The sequence below is a fragment of the Astyanax mexicanus genome, chromosome 25 (genome assembly GCF_023375975.1).
Source record: "Astyanax mexicanus isolate ESR-SI-001 chromosome 25, AstMex3_surface, whole genome shotgun sequence".
Lineage (NCBI taxonomy): Eukaryota > Metazoa > Chordata > Actinopteri > Characiformes > Acestrorhamphidae > Astyanax > Astyanax mexicanus.
In genome coordinates, this window is record NC_064432.1 from 25563743 (window position 1) to 25577671 (window position 13929).

Consider the following 13929-nt stretch of genomic DNA (forward strand, 5'->3'; position numbering starts at 1 on the left):
GCCTAAATAAAACTTACCAAAAACACACAATAAATCTTAAAATAAAACTCCTCTACACAACATAATATAACCTTTATAAAAGCCCAATTAAACTATGATAAATCTGCAAATCACCCCAATAAAACCTTAATAAAAGCCTAATAAAACTTTAATAAATCTGCATAAAACGCCCCAGTAAAACTTTAATGAAAGCCTAATAAAACACCAAATAAATATAACAATTTATATCATAATAAAATATTAGTATTACATAACTAACCCTAATAAATCTCCAATAGAAACACAAATACAGCTTGAATTAAATCACCCCAATAAAGCCAAAAATACATCCCAAACAAAACCCAAACAAAAAAATAAAAAAATGCCATGCAAACAAAACACACCACAATGAAACCCAAAATAAAACCATTAAACCCACAAATAAACCATACAAAAATAAAATCCCAAATTAAACCATAATAAAACACAAAATGAAACCACTATAAAACTGTATAAAACACTATAAAATGCAACCATTATAAACCCATAAATAAAACAAAATTAAAAAATAAATAAACACCCAATTAAATAAATAAAACATCTTGTTAAACCCTGGAATAACCCCTATAATAAAACATAATAAAGCCCCTATAATAATATTAAAGGCATAATAAAGGCCGGCCGCGCTTCCTCCGAGGCGAGGCAGTTTAGGACGTCACTTCCTGCAGTGTGTGTGTGGAGAAGATGGCGGCTGTGGTGGAGAGAGTGGAGGGAGGCGGCGGGGCCGCGGATCCCGAGTCTCTGTCCCCCAGGCTCCCCTCACCCCCGCCGGACCAGCCGCACCAGAACAACCCGCTGCTGGGGCTCCCCATCGTGGCCATCGAGACCATCCTCAACTTCCTCTCCTACGATGAGATCAGCCTGCTGCGCCTGGTGAGCGGAACCGACCGGACCACAACAAAGCCCAGCCGAACCCACCCAGAACCCGACTTACAGAACCGGATCAGCACCGGATCCGCCTGGGAACTGGGTTTTAGATGGTCTAAGCTGGTTCTTTAGATTTTTAAGGTGGTGGAAAAGCTGGTAATGCAGGAGAAAACATTAGTTAGCTGTCTAATACTAGCTAACTAACTAGTACTTAACCAGATCTTCACCAGAATAGTGTTCGGGTTTGTCATGCTGATCCAAAAGCTTGGTCATTATGTTTGGTCAATATGTTCAAAATATATTGTGATCTATTCATTTTTCTTAATTTTGTAGAAGCTGACATCCTTTGTTTGCTTTGTTGTTTGCAGTGTTTGGTGTTTTTATGCTTTGGAATTAGATCTTATCATCCAAAATTAAAAATATGTTTAGATTGCGATGTTTGCCATCTTAGGTATATAAGTTATAGTTGTCAACATTCTTTGTCAAGCAAACTTCTTGGTAATACTGACAATAATGGTCAACAAGCTTGGTCATGCTGGCCATGATGGTCAAACTTTCTGGTACTGCTAATAATAGTCAAAAAGTTTGGTTGTGATGTCCATAATGGTGAACTGTTTTGGTAATACTGGAAATAATGGTCAACAAGCTTGGTTATATCATGTCCATAATGGTCAACCCTCTTGATAGTAATGGCAGTAATGGTCAACAAGCTTGTTCATTTTGGCTATAATGGTCAACCTTCTTGGGTAGTAATGGAAATAATAGTCAACAAGCTTGGTTGTGATGTCCATAATGGTCAACCTTCTTGGTAATACTGGCAGTAGTAGTCAACATACTTAGTCATGATGTCTATTATGGTCAACCTTCTTGGTAAAACTGGCCATATTAGCCAACTTGCTTGGTCATGCTGGTCATACTGGTCAACCAGCTTGGTCAGTCCAATTGAGAAGCTTGCTAATCATAGTCAACCAGCCTGGTTGACTAGGTTGGTCATGTTGGTCATACCAGTGTATGGTGGTTGACCAGTATGTTGAGGCTGACAAAGCTGGTAGACCAGAATGGCCACTATGACCAAGCTGATCATGTTAATAGAGCAATAAAACCATAAAAAACACATGCTAATCCATCTTACCTGTATGCCTCATATATGGCATATTTTCCCCTGGAATATCAGCTTTTTTCCCCCCACCTTGACGAACGTAACTAGCAATGGGACAAAATATTTGTATTGCAACAAAATATCAGTATTATCGGTGAAATATATTTTAATTTTCAGTAATTTTCAGTTTCAGTGACTTGTCAGCCAGTTACACTTACTAAAGCTACTGCTTCATAAACCCAACTTGTAGTGTCTTGCTACGATAGGGATCATGATTCATGCACCATATTCTGGATGACTGTATCACAGCAGTACTTAATTTTTGCTGCTGTTTATCATCATAGACAGAGCTCAAGGCCCAACACATGAACCCACTTTGCCTAAAGTCAGTGTGACTAGGTCTCTGCTAGTTATCTATGAAAGCATTGTTTTTTGGGGGGCTTTTAGATGTCTATAAAGGCTATGTCCCAAATCACAGACTTTTAGAATGGACATACAAACAAATTTTTTTTTTTGGCCAGGTTTTCATGAATTTTCGCTATTGCATATTAATTAGCCTTTTTTTGTAGTAGTAGTAGTAGTAGTAGTAGTGCAATTGTAACAATACAGTTACTCAAGCCATGCTATTCTAATCATGCATTAATTAGTTGTGCTAATCTAATCAGTTATTTACCTCAGTAGTATTATTGTTCTAATAGATTTACCTTAGTAGCACTACTCCAGGCACATGTGAGGGAAAGGAGTAAGTCGTTTAAAAAAACGAACGGATGCTACTGTTAAGTTAGCGAGGCTAAAATTACTATACTAGTCCTGTACAGCTTATATTTTTAAGCTGTAAAACAGCCAGTATGTAAAGAGGTAGTAAACTATTAAGTAAACTATTACTAAGCATGATGAGTAATGAGGGTGTAGTGTGGGTTTGCTGCCGCTAAAAAAATCCTAATGTTAAAGGAAACTTTGCATTAAGACTTAATAAAAATCAGTTATTGTTTAATATTTTTAGCCATTTATTTTTGGGTTTCCAAATTTCTGTGCACACCGATTTTGAATAGTTGTATTCTACTTTACTGACATATTGTGTGTTGTAGTTTCCATTTAACAATTCTTATATAAATAAGGTTAAATTTAGGGGGTTATAAAATTGTACTAATCTTCTGGTTGCATATTTTTGTAGGTGTGTAAGCGCATGGACATGATCTGCCAGCGAATGCTCAACCAGGGCTTCCTCCGAGTGGAGCGCTATCACAGCCTGTGCCAGAAACAAGTCAAAGCCCAGCTGCCAAGGTGAGCCGTACTGCAGCAGTTACAGCAGCACTGATTCATACCGGCTGCAGTTTGCAGTTCACTTGCATCAGAAACTAACTGAATTTCCTAAAAAAAAAAAAAAAGTTTTCACACTTGTCTCAAATAATTTAGTCTGCACCAAGGACCGATTCTCTTTGTGTTTTTGTTTTTATTACACTCGAGAACTGCTATAGTGCTATTTTTGTCAAAAACGTACCTCAGCAGTGCTATTGTAATCATTTATTTACCTCAGCTGAGCTGTTCTAATCCTACATTGTCCTCAGCAGTGCTGTTCTAATTATACATTTAACTCAGCAGAGCTATTCTAATCATACATTTACCACAGAAAATTTATTCTCACCATATATATTTACCTCAGCTATACTATTTTAATACTATTTTAATGACACATTTACCCCAGTAGTGGTATTCTAATTATACATTTACCTCAGCAACTTCTTCTTAATCATATGTTTACCTCAGCATAGCAATTATATGCATAGGTGTACCCTAGCAGATCTATTCTAATTATACATTTACCACAGAAAAGTTATTCTAATCGTAAATTTACCTCAGCAGTACTATTGATGCGTGAACCCTAGCAGTGCTGTTCTAATATACATTTACCATAGCAAATTTAGCCTGATCATGTATTTGCCTCAGCTGAGCTGTTCTACTAATATGTTTACTTCTGCAGTGCTATTCTAATCATATTTTTAACTCAGCAGTGCTGTACTAATTGAACATTTACCTCAGCAAAGTTATCCTCATTATAAATTTTAATCAGCTGAGCTATTATCATAATTTTTACCTCAACAGTGTTATTATAATCATATGATTACTTCAGCAGTGTTACTCTAATAATACACTTAAGTTTGTATATGTGTGAGACAGAAAGCTGGATTATGGCACGTAGCACTGGGCTGACACTTTAGAAAAGCCCTACATTTTTAAAGTTTCAGGAGAGTCAATAATTAAGTAGGACTGACCTACTTATGCCAACACACTGCTGCTGCTTCTTTTCACCGTCCTTTTTGATTGGCTCTGTCAGTGCCATGTTAAAGTGACGAGGACTGTATTTCAGAGGGTCTGTGATCAACACTGACACCCAGTCCTGTTACTCACAGCAGAAATCCAAGCTTAGAGAGCATACTGACCAAGATTGAGTATTTTTAGACAGGCCTGTCATGATAACTATTTGGTTTGGACGATAAAAAATGGTTTCAAACCAATATAAACAGTTATTTACTTATTTAAATAAGCTGTAATATTGATTTATAAGTTTGTGTGTTTCATACTGGCTGAGAATATAACAATTAGCATTAAGAATTGAAGTCAATAAGGTTTTAAAATTTGCAAAGCTTGTTAAATCTAACACCTTATGTTCTGTGACTTATTACACTAATCAGTAAATATATGCTGATAGAGGAACAATTAAAACAGGAACCACTGGTGGTTTTGAAGGGTTTAAGAAGTTAAAGGAAATGTAGGCCTGTCACAATATATTGTTGCAGAAATTATTGCGATAGACGATATTATTCTCATTTTAGGACCATTAAATGCCACTGACATTAACAATAATAGAATAGTATAACAAAGAAATTATACCCTTTTAAAGACAACAACATTTGAATAATTCATAGATTAAGGAAATGTACCCTTTTTTTCCTTCACCTAAAAGTGAACAAACATACAAATAAGCACAAAAGACCATATCACTATTATCAAATATTATTAAGGTCATGTCTATTTAATGTTGGATAAGCCCATAATGTATATATTTTTTTCTTAAAAGTGTACCTCAGCAGTGCTATTTTAATCCTACATTTACCTCAGTAAAGCTATTATCATACATTTACCTCAGTAAAGGCTTTGTTCTTGTGGCAGGCCTTTTATATCGTTTGGACGATATATCATCCCAGAAATATTTGGTTTTGTCATTTTAAGATTATTTTATGCCATCGTGTTATTCATAATAAAAAAAGCTTTTACATAATTGTATAATTCGTAAGAATATTTAAGATGAGACAGGTGTCCTAAACCTTTTTAAAAAGCAAGTTAGCAAATTGGTTAATTCCCATTAATGTCCTCTTTTCACTAAGAAGGGCATAACGAGTCATCTAACAGTTAGCAAAAATGACTGAGGGTATGTCCACATATTGTTATATTGTTATATAAGTCATATAAGTATTTTTAATCTGTACCTGTATCTGTATCTGTGTCCCGCAGGCGAGAATCGGAGAGGAGGAACCACTCTCTGGCCCGTCATGCCGACATCTTGGCCGCAGTAGAAACACGTCTTTCCCTGCTCAACATGACCTTCATGAAATACGTCGACTCCAATCTCTGCTGCTTCATACCTGGAAAGGTACCTGCAATTACATTTACTTAATAAAACGCAATAGAATCTAGACTCTGCTATTTTTCTAAACAAAATTACCTCAGCAGTGCTATTCTAATCATACATTTACCTCAGCAAAGCTATTCTAATAATACAATTACCTCAGCAGTGCTATTCTAATCATATATTTACCTCAGCAGTGCTATTCTAATCATACATATACCTCAGCAAAGCTAGTCTGGTGAACCTCAGCTGTAAATGGGCTGATGTCTGTCATATTGCGAAGCCACTAAGCTTGAATTTAGGGGTGTGAAGTGTGCAATATGATAAACTGATTTTTATACAGAAAATATTTTATACATGCCATATTAACGAGACAAATGGAATGCACCAATAGTGGCAAGTTTAAAAACGAGTGCCTTATTTTCCTATTATGTTCTGCAATCTTTTGTTTTGTCTTTCTGGGACTTGATAGCGTGCAGTTACAGTACAACTTTTTATTGTCATACAATTCTTTACCACAAGAGGGCGCACAAACTCTACCTGAATAACACACTTGAAGGCCTCAGTTATAGGCTGTGTGGCTTTATAATAAGAATTGTGAGCTAAATCTAATTTGTTAAGGTAAAATGAATTTATATAAAAAGAGCTTTCATTACAAGCATGCTAGACTAGTAATAAAAATTGTTGTTAAATCAGCTTAACGCCTTGTTTTCTGCTTTTCTCTCAGGTGATAGATGAAATTTACAGAGTACTGCGCTACGTAAACTCTACGCGTGCCCCTCAGAGGGCTCATGAAGTCCTGCAGGAGCTCCGGGACATCTCCTCCATGGCTATGGAGTACTTCGACGAGAAAATCGTCCCTATTCTTAAGAAGAAGCTTCCAGGTGCCGACCTGTCCGGCCGTCTCATAGGATCTGCACCCGGTAAGAGCTTAGCTTTGTTTGTATACTATACTGTTTGTGAACACCACTTCTAATGAATACTCAAATAAATATACAAATAAATGCTCTACATGATGATATTTTTGTTTGGACCTATAAATAACCTATAAAAAAAAACTATAAATAGCAAAATCAGGGAAATCAAATCAGAAACTTAAAAATATTGTACGCTTATATAGCCCTTTTCTAGACACCCAAAGACGCTTTACAATTACAATCCAAATTCAGCCAATCATGCACAGCGTACTCTTAACCAGAAATGACCGACCACCATGTCATTGAACAAACAAAACATGCTAATCATGAATTTTATGATTTTTTTTTTAAACTAATGTGGTCTCTTATTTTTGTATTTCCTGAACTATGATTAATTCAGATTTTGCTATTTTAAAAGGGTATAATTGCTGTGTTATTCTATTCTATTATCAGTATGTCAGTGGCATTTAATTGGTCCTAAAATGACAATATCGTTTATCACAATAATTTCTGCATTGTTGAGGTTGAATCTCACTAACCCACATTCTCTCTTGCAGTGGCCGGACCCTCCACCTCGCTGACCACCATGACGCTTCTGGCCAAGAACACGCCGTCTCGCTCCGAGATGACCAAGGTGCAGCAGCAGGTGAAGGTGAACGGCGCCTCCATGACGGCGCTGCGGCGCGAGATGCAGGAGGTGCGGGTGAAGCAGCTGGAGCAGCAGAAGCAGCTGCAGGATCAGGAGCAGAAGCTGCTGGAGCAGACGCAGGTGATCGGGGAGCAGAACGCCCGGCTGGCCGAGCTGGAGCATAAGCTGCGGGAACTGATGGAGAGCGCTGTGGGTGCTGCAGGCGCCGTCGGCAGCGCCGCCACCCCGTCTACGTCGTCTGCATCGTCGTCATCCTCTGCTCCCTCCTCCTCCTCGTCGTTGTCATCGTCCTCTTCTCCTTTGGTTGTCGCTGCTGCGGTAGCGTCCACCTCCACCTCGGCGCTCGGTAGCCCAGTCAGCAGCTCGGGCGGCGGGATGGCTGACGGCAGCCCGACACTCAAGCGACCCAGGAAGTGTTTGGACCTGCCGCGTCACTCCAAACGTCTGCGGAGCAAGAAGTAGACGGACGTCTCTTGTGTTTGGTCTATTTTGCTTTTTCCTGTTGTTAAGGACTCTCTCTTTTTCTTTTTTCTGCTTTATCCAATCAATTGTTTTTTTTTTTTTGTCCTTTTTTCTTCTTTTTTTTTGCACACGGCCATGTCCGTCGCCGATGACCCAAGGTCACCCAAGGCCCAAGGCATGGACGATACGGAAAGTGACGTAATTGTCAAAAGTGACGGGTATCTAAATTCTCGTTTTTCGTTTTTACACGTTTTAGCAACTGCTACGTCATATCACACACTAATTCCTGACCCCAAGCTCTAAGACACAATGGCTTTGGCTTCGGGTCGGATGGTGCTCTCGCCTTCTGTATCTGCTGCTGGTATTATCTCGTGCTGAGCCGAGGCGTCTAATGTTCTACTACAGGAGATGACCCCATGGTCACAGGTGGAGGCATAGAGTGTGAATGAAGAATGCTGGAGGAGCTTGTAGGAGCCTGTAGGATCAGCGTAACAATTGTCAGATAATTTTTTACACCATTTGAGGCTAAATTTGAAAGTATCATAGATTGTGAAATGAAATGAAAAAAAAAAAAAAAAGTTTACTCAATTGTATTACTGTAGCAATGGGGGGAAATTTGTAATTTCGAAAGTTTTACACCTAATTTTCAGTTTTCACATTTAGCCTCAAGTGATCGGAAAACTGAATTGATTAGATGCTACACTGACTGAGTTGGATTATATCATCAGTTTTTTGGTACAAGATGCAAAATGGAAAAAAATATTTGAAGATTGTTTTTCTTTCCCTGAAATTCAGATTTTAGGTTGCAAAAAACTACAAAAATATATATTTTCAAATTTAGCCTTAAATGGAAATTCGGAAACCGAACTGATAAATGTCACACTGACCCGACTGCAGGTTCGACTGTAGCTAAACATTTACGCTGTTTCTACAGCCTCTAAACACTGAAGCATGATCTTCCCTCGTCCCACTGCAGAACAGACAAACTGCACTTACAGCAGGAGGCGGAACAGAGCACACATATGTATCATATATAAATATATACATATATATATATATATATATATACTGACTGCAACATTAACTTTATGTAGCCTGTTGATGCCCCTCTCAACAGAATATTAAGTCTAAATCATGTATAGCATGTGTTGTGAACATTTCTGAGAGCTGCCCTGCTTTAAAAATGGAGAATGCCATGAAGTTTCCTGTTCAATATTTAAAATTTATGGAAAAATATGGTTTTCAGTAAGGTTTATAAATTTAATTTAATACACAAACTCTTACCAATCTTCAGTTGTAGGAAATTGGTAGGTTAAGTTGCCATTGGCGCATTTGGTTCAAATGGTGGCCAAACGTGGTCTTGTGGTGTTGTGAGTTGCAATGCTGTTTTGCAGTATCAGAATATTATGACCACTTTCTTCATTGCAAGGTGTCAATGTAACTGAGCAGCCTACCTTTTATTTGTTGCTAGCCATGCTAACTTTAGTTCACTAAAAGTTCAATGAAACAATGCTAACGTGGCTAATAATAAAGGCGTAAGAGTTAAGTTGTATTCCAATTACACATGACGCTATACTAATAGTTAAAGTACAGATTTGGCAATTTAGTGCAAACAAAATCTGAACATGCTAACCCATTTTTGCTAACAGGAAGTGGTGAAGCATTGCTATGCCAACATGGTTAACTGCAAGTTCTCAAGATGCCCCCACACCATTGTCCACTGCACTAGCATCGTTGTCCATTAAATATTTCTATAAAAGTACTTGCATTCCAAAGCCTTGGCTGCAGTTGTAGTAGGGTGTGTGGGTCCAATCAATTAGACTGTGCCATTAAGGTTCCTTCCCAGCACCAACAAAATACCAACAAAAGGCCCCGCCTCTCGCGTTTGTGGTGCAAATCTTGTGTACTTTTTCGTTTCTTCATGAAAATAAATCCAAATTCTAGGACATATTATTTTAAAATTAACTCTGAGGCTTCTGAGCTATCTTTTTTCTGTTACAAGTGTGCAACCAAGGGCTGGAAGGAAGGATACATCAGTTGCGCCCTAGAAATCGCTATGAACGCTTAGTGAATTTATCGGCTGTAGACAATGAGAAATTTGTGACTTAGCAGCTGAGAAATACAGCCCACTTTAGCTGCAGTTTAGGCTTTGGGGCGTAGCTAATGTTACAGACGTAACAAGCTCCTCAATTTCAGTTTTACATAGCAAAGTGAGATAATGGTTTCATAGCATCACTCGTAACCACAGTCCAAAAAAAATTAAAAATCTTCCAAGTATGTATCAGCTTTAAACTTAATATTTTTTTATATTACATACTGTATTTCATATTAAAAAATGAGGAGTCTTTAAGCAATGAGTAGGGCGGTGTATTGGAAAGAACTTCGGTGATACGATTCGAGTTAAGGTATGTCGGTTACGATTCAATATATCGCAAAATACTCTATTTGGCCGAGTTAAAGCACAACACAAAATTACCCACTTCTGACACCAATATTTATGTCTAAACTAGTCATTTTCAATCAGATAGTATGTTTTTGAAAAACGATACAGATATCGAAATACAATATTGATGTTTTCTCACGCCTCTTGTCCTTACTACGCAACCGGGATGTACTTTTTGGTCTGGAATTCCTCAAACTAGACCCAAACCCTCCATTAGAGTGCTAGGCCCGATTGGCTTTGGTCATGTGAGCTTGCACAGCTGCTACACCCTGGAGATTATAGCTTGTGCCTCTTCGTGGGATCAGAACCATGTGATCCTCTGAGCTCTGGGCGATGTTGGCACAGTGGGAGCCGCCCTCGGGCCACCAGTGCGAAACTAATTATATTTCCCATCAGATTTAAACAGTGACAGATTACTGGAAAGCTCTTTCCATTAACCTTCACAACCTTCTGCATGCAGTTGACTGGTTTCCTTAGAAAAATCAATGAACTTAAAGTTGACAGAATATATGGCAAAAAGTATTGGGGCACCTTTTAAATTGGATTTTTCTCTAAATGTAAGGGTATTAATTGAGTACTGGAGCTATTTAATGGAGTAACTGTTCCTATTGTCCACTACTAAAGGCTTGATAGAGCACTGCTGTGAGGATTTAATTTATTGCTTACTAAGTGCAAAGTCCACCAAATGTTGATCTAGTTTTAAAAGTATTGGACGGTGCTCCATCGTTCCCAAAGAATAGCTGAATGCAGCAATTGTTAGAATATTCGGACATATAGTGTACATATTTAGTAAACTAATTAAAGAAATGTATAATTCTGCTGTTGAGTTCAGTTTTGATGCTGGTAAGCATTACAGTTATTATTTAGTAAGTTATAAAAAACAGAAATTCAGCTTTTTAATTTGATTGTTTCCATTGGAAGGGGAAATAGAGCCATTTAACTTCCTACTGCAATATGTTTTGATAGTAAAACAGAACTAGCTTTAGAGTAAACATCAAGCTATTAGCACTGTCTAATGCCAATTCTCTGGAATGATGGAGCTCCATCCATTACTTTAAATGGGATGAGTTTGTTGAGTTTGTTCGATCAAAATTGTTGGTACAGCTAATGCTAAATGCGAGCTCTGCTTTCCATTTACTATGACATTTACAATAACCGAAATCATTCGTCATATTTATAAAATCTTAATATTGTCTTCTATTGGGCCAAGTTAAAACACAACCCAAAATTAACCACTTCTGACACCCATATTTGCGTCTAAACTAGTAATAAAAAATTAGATACTGTGTCTTTGGAAATCGATACAGTATCACAGAACAAAACATTGCAATACAATATGATATCGATGATTTCTTACACACATAGAACATGCTGCTATGGCACAGGCAACCTTAGCATCCGTTTTTAGCCATATAAGCATTAGCATGACGACTAAAACTGTAGATCTGTTAAGCAATGCTATTCTAATGTGGCTAATAAAGACATTGACATTGTCCTGTCATTGTATTGGTGACAATAGAAGGCACTTCTAGCCACATTAGCATTGCTAAATTGATCTATTAGTGAATGTAGCTGTGGCTAAAAAGCAAGAGCACATTCACATCATGTTTACTTGCATGTTAAACATGCATTGTTAGCCACATTATCATTGTTTGGCTGAATTATTAGTACTAAAAATACAAAACTAATGCCAAGTTGGCTAGCAACTAATGATGGGTATAGTCTTCTGCTATCTGCTATTTTTGACTCCATGCTAACATCCTAACATCTGCAGCCATTGTTAGCCACATTAGTGTAGTTTACTTCTTCAGAAAACGAGATAAAGATCTGGTTCCAACACCAGATCCTGAATAAGAAACGCCCTCACATCCTCCCCCGAAGGTCTGGAACTACATGAGCATTTAACGTTACGAGCAGGGCACACAAAAATACATCATAAGTTGTGGCTTAATGCGAGACTGTGTCTCAGTTTAGAAAAAAAAGATCTGTACTGTAAACTTCAGAGTCAAGACTGTGGATAATTAATTTCATGTAATAGAAAAATGTAATCTTGTAAAAATTGCCTGTTTTAGGCAGAAAAAATGGTTTGTTGCACATATTACTGTTCCAAATGTACAAATGAATCATATTAAACAACATTAAGGCATCACCATGTGCTTTGCGTTTTTTGTTTAAGTGTTTGTTTGTGTTACAGAGTATTTTAGCTGTCAGACTTAAGAAAAATACATCTCTATCCTGGTGGAATCTGTATATGACAATATATTGAATTTTATTTATATTGGTTTAATGTAGATACGCCAAAAATGTTTGCTGTCCTGACTAAGAAGAGTTTTCAAGCTGGATAAAATCTCGGTATATTAGTAAATTTGATTTTTTTGTTTGTTTTTTATTTTTACTAAATAAATCAGATTTTGCTTCCCATACTAGTACTGTATACTGTATTGCCAGATGGTTTTAATCTTATGGTTGATTGGTTAAAACATTGTCAAAGAGCCATCTGTAAATGCTTATTTAAAGCACCAGACATTTACGTATTTATCCATTTTAAGTTGTGAAATTAGAGGCCTGCCACTACTTGAGTTTGAAGGGAGGGGTTAACCACATAATAAGGAACAAAAAAAAAAACACTTTTTGATGCTGTTGGTTATGTCTATTTTAGAATAGTGGCTCCACACAACAGAGCCCTACTCCACTGAGAATTATCCATTATCCTATCCCACCCTTTGTCCTTTGTTCGCAGGTTGAGGTATTGGGTTTCGCACTGTTAGAGCCCCGGAGGGGGGGAAGCGGACGCTGTAATAATGAATGGGAGCATTTGTCCTCCTGAAGACATTCAGACATGCAAAAGTATCATTACACAATAATGAAATTATATTAAAATGATGGCACTGTGTTTGTGATTATCTAAGGAGCCTAATGTAAATCACACTCAAATTTCCCTTCCACCAGACATTTCACTTGTGCTGTATTTACATACGCCTCAAGGCTCTGGAGAACAATAGGTCCTCCTTAACTGAATCTGATTAAAGAGTGCTCTTATCCACTCGTCCACTCCATATGTTTCCTCAGTGCATATCCATTTACAAGCACACCTGATCGTTTGGAGAGATTCCTGATGTTCCTGAACCATTGATATAGATTACACCCACAGTGATAATAAACGTACAGAATAAGTAATATAATATATGCAGTTAGTTAAAGGGAGTCACTCTGATAAAATGATGCAGAGAATTTTGCGTAAACCAGGGTTCATACACTTTTTAACAAATAAATTTCCAAGATTTTTTAATGACTTTTTCATGCCTTTAAGGCAAATTTCCATGACCATATGATTTTTAAAACAGTGCAGACATGGACAATAAAACCAAAAATCAACTAAATCTATAGTTAAATTGATTAAAGTAGGCCTAAAATGCATCTGACACACAATTTAATAATAAAATGTGTTTCAGATACAGAGAGCTTCATTGTTTATGGCTAAATCAATATTTTGCATTGATGGGACTTTTGATGTGATTTTTGGAACTTCAGCTAGTACCTGAATAGTTCACAAAGCACAATCTGTGTTCAAAGTTAAAAAATCAAGAATAAACTACTGCAACAAAATGAAAATTTAAAGTAAAAAAATTCAATAATAAACAAATATATTTAAACATACATTATTAAAGTTTTAAGTGTAAGAAGAAAAATTTGATTAATTGCATTTTTTTGTTATCAATGGACAATCCTTAATTGTTAAGTTATAACTTTCTATACAACTTTAAGTGCCAAGAGTTTTATATCCATGGACCCCTAAACCTTTTGGCCGTATTTAAGATAACTGTG

At 37.1% G+C, this 13929-nt stretch overlaps 1 protein-coding gene across 1 annotated transcript; it reads left to right on the plus strand.

Annotated features, from left to right (window-relative positions):
* The first annotated feature begins 710 nt into the window (after positions 1-710).
* Positions 711-12251, plus strand: fbxo28 (F-box protein 28). Its single transcript, XM_007253189.4, has 5 exons — positions 711-912; positions 3180-3289; positions 5519-5657; positions 6361-6556; positions 7108-12251. Exons 1-5 carry the CDS (start codon positions 724-726, stop codon positions 7659-7661), a joined length of 1188 nt encoding a protein of 395 aa, XP_007253251.3. The 5' UTR covers positions 711-723; the 3' UTR covers positions 7662-12251.
* The last annotated feature ends 1678 nt before the right edge of the window (positions 12252-13929 follow it).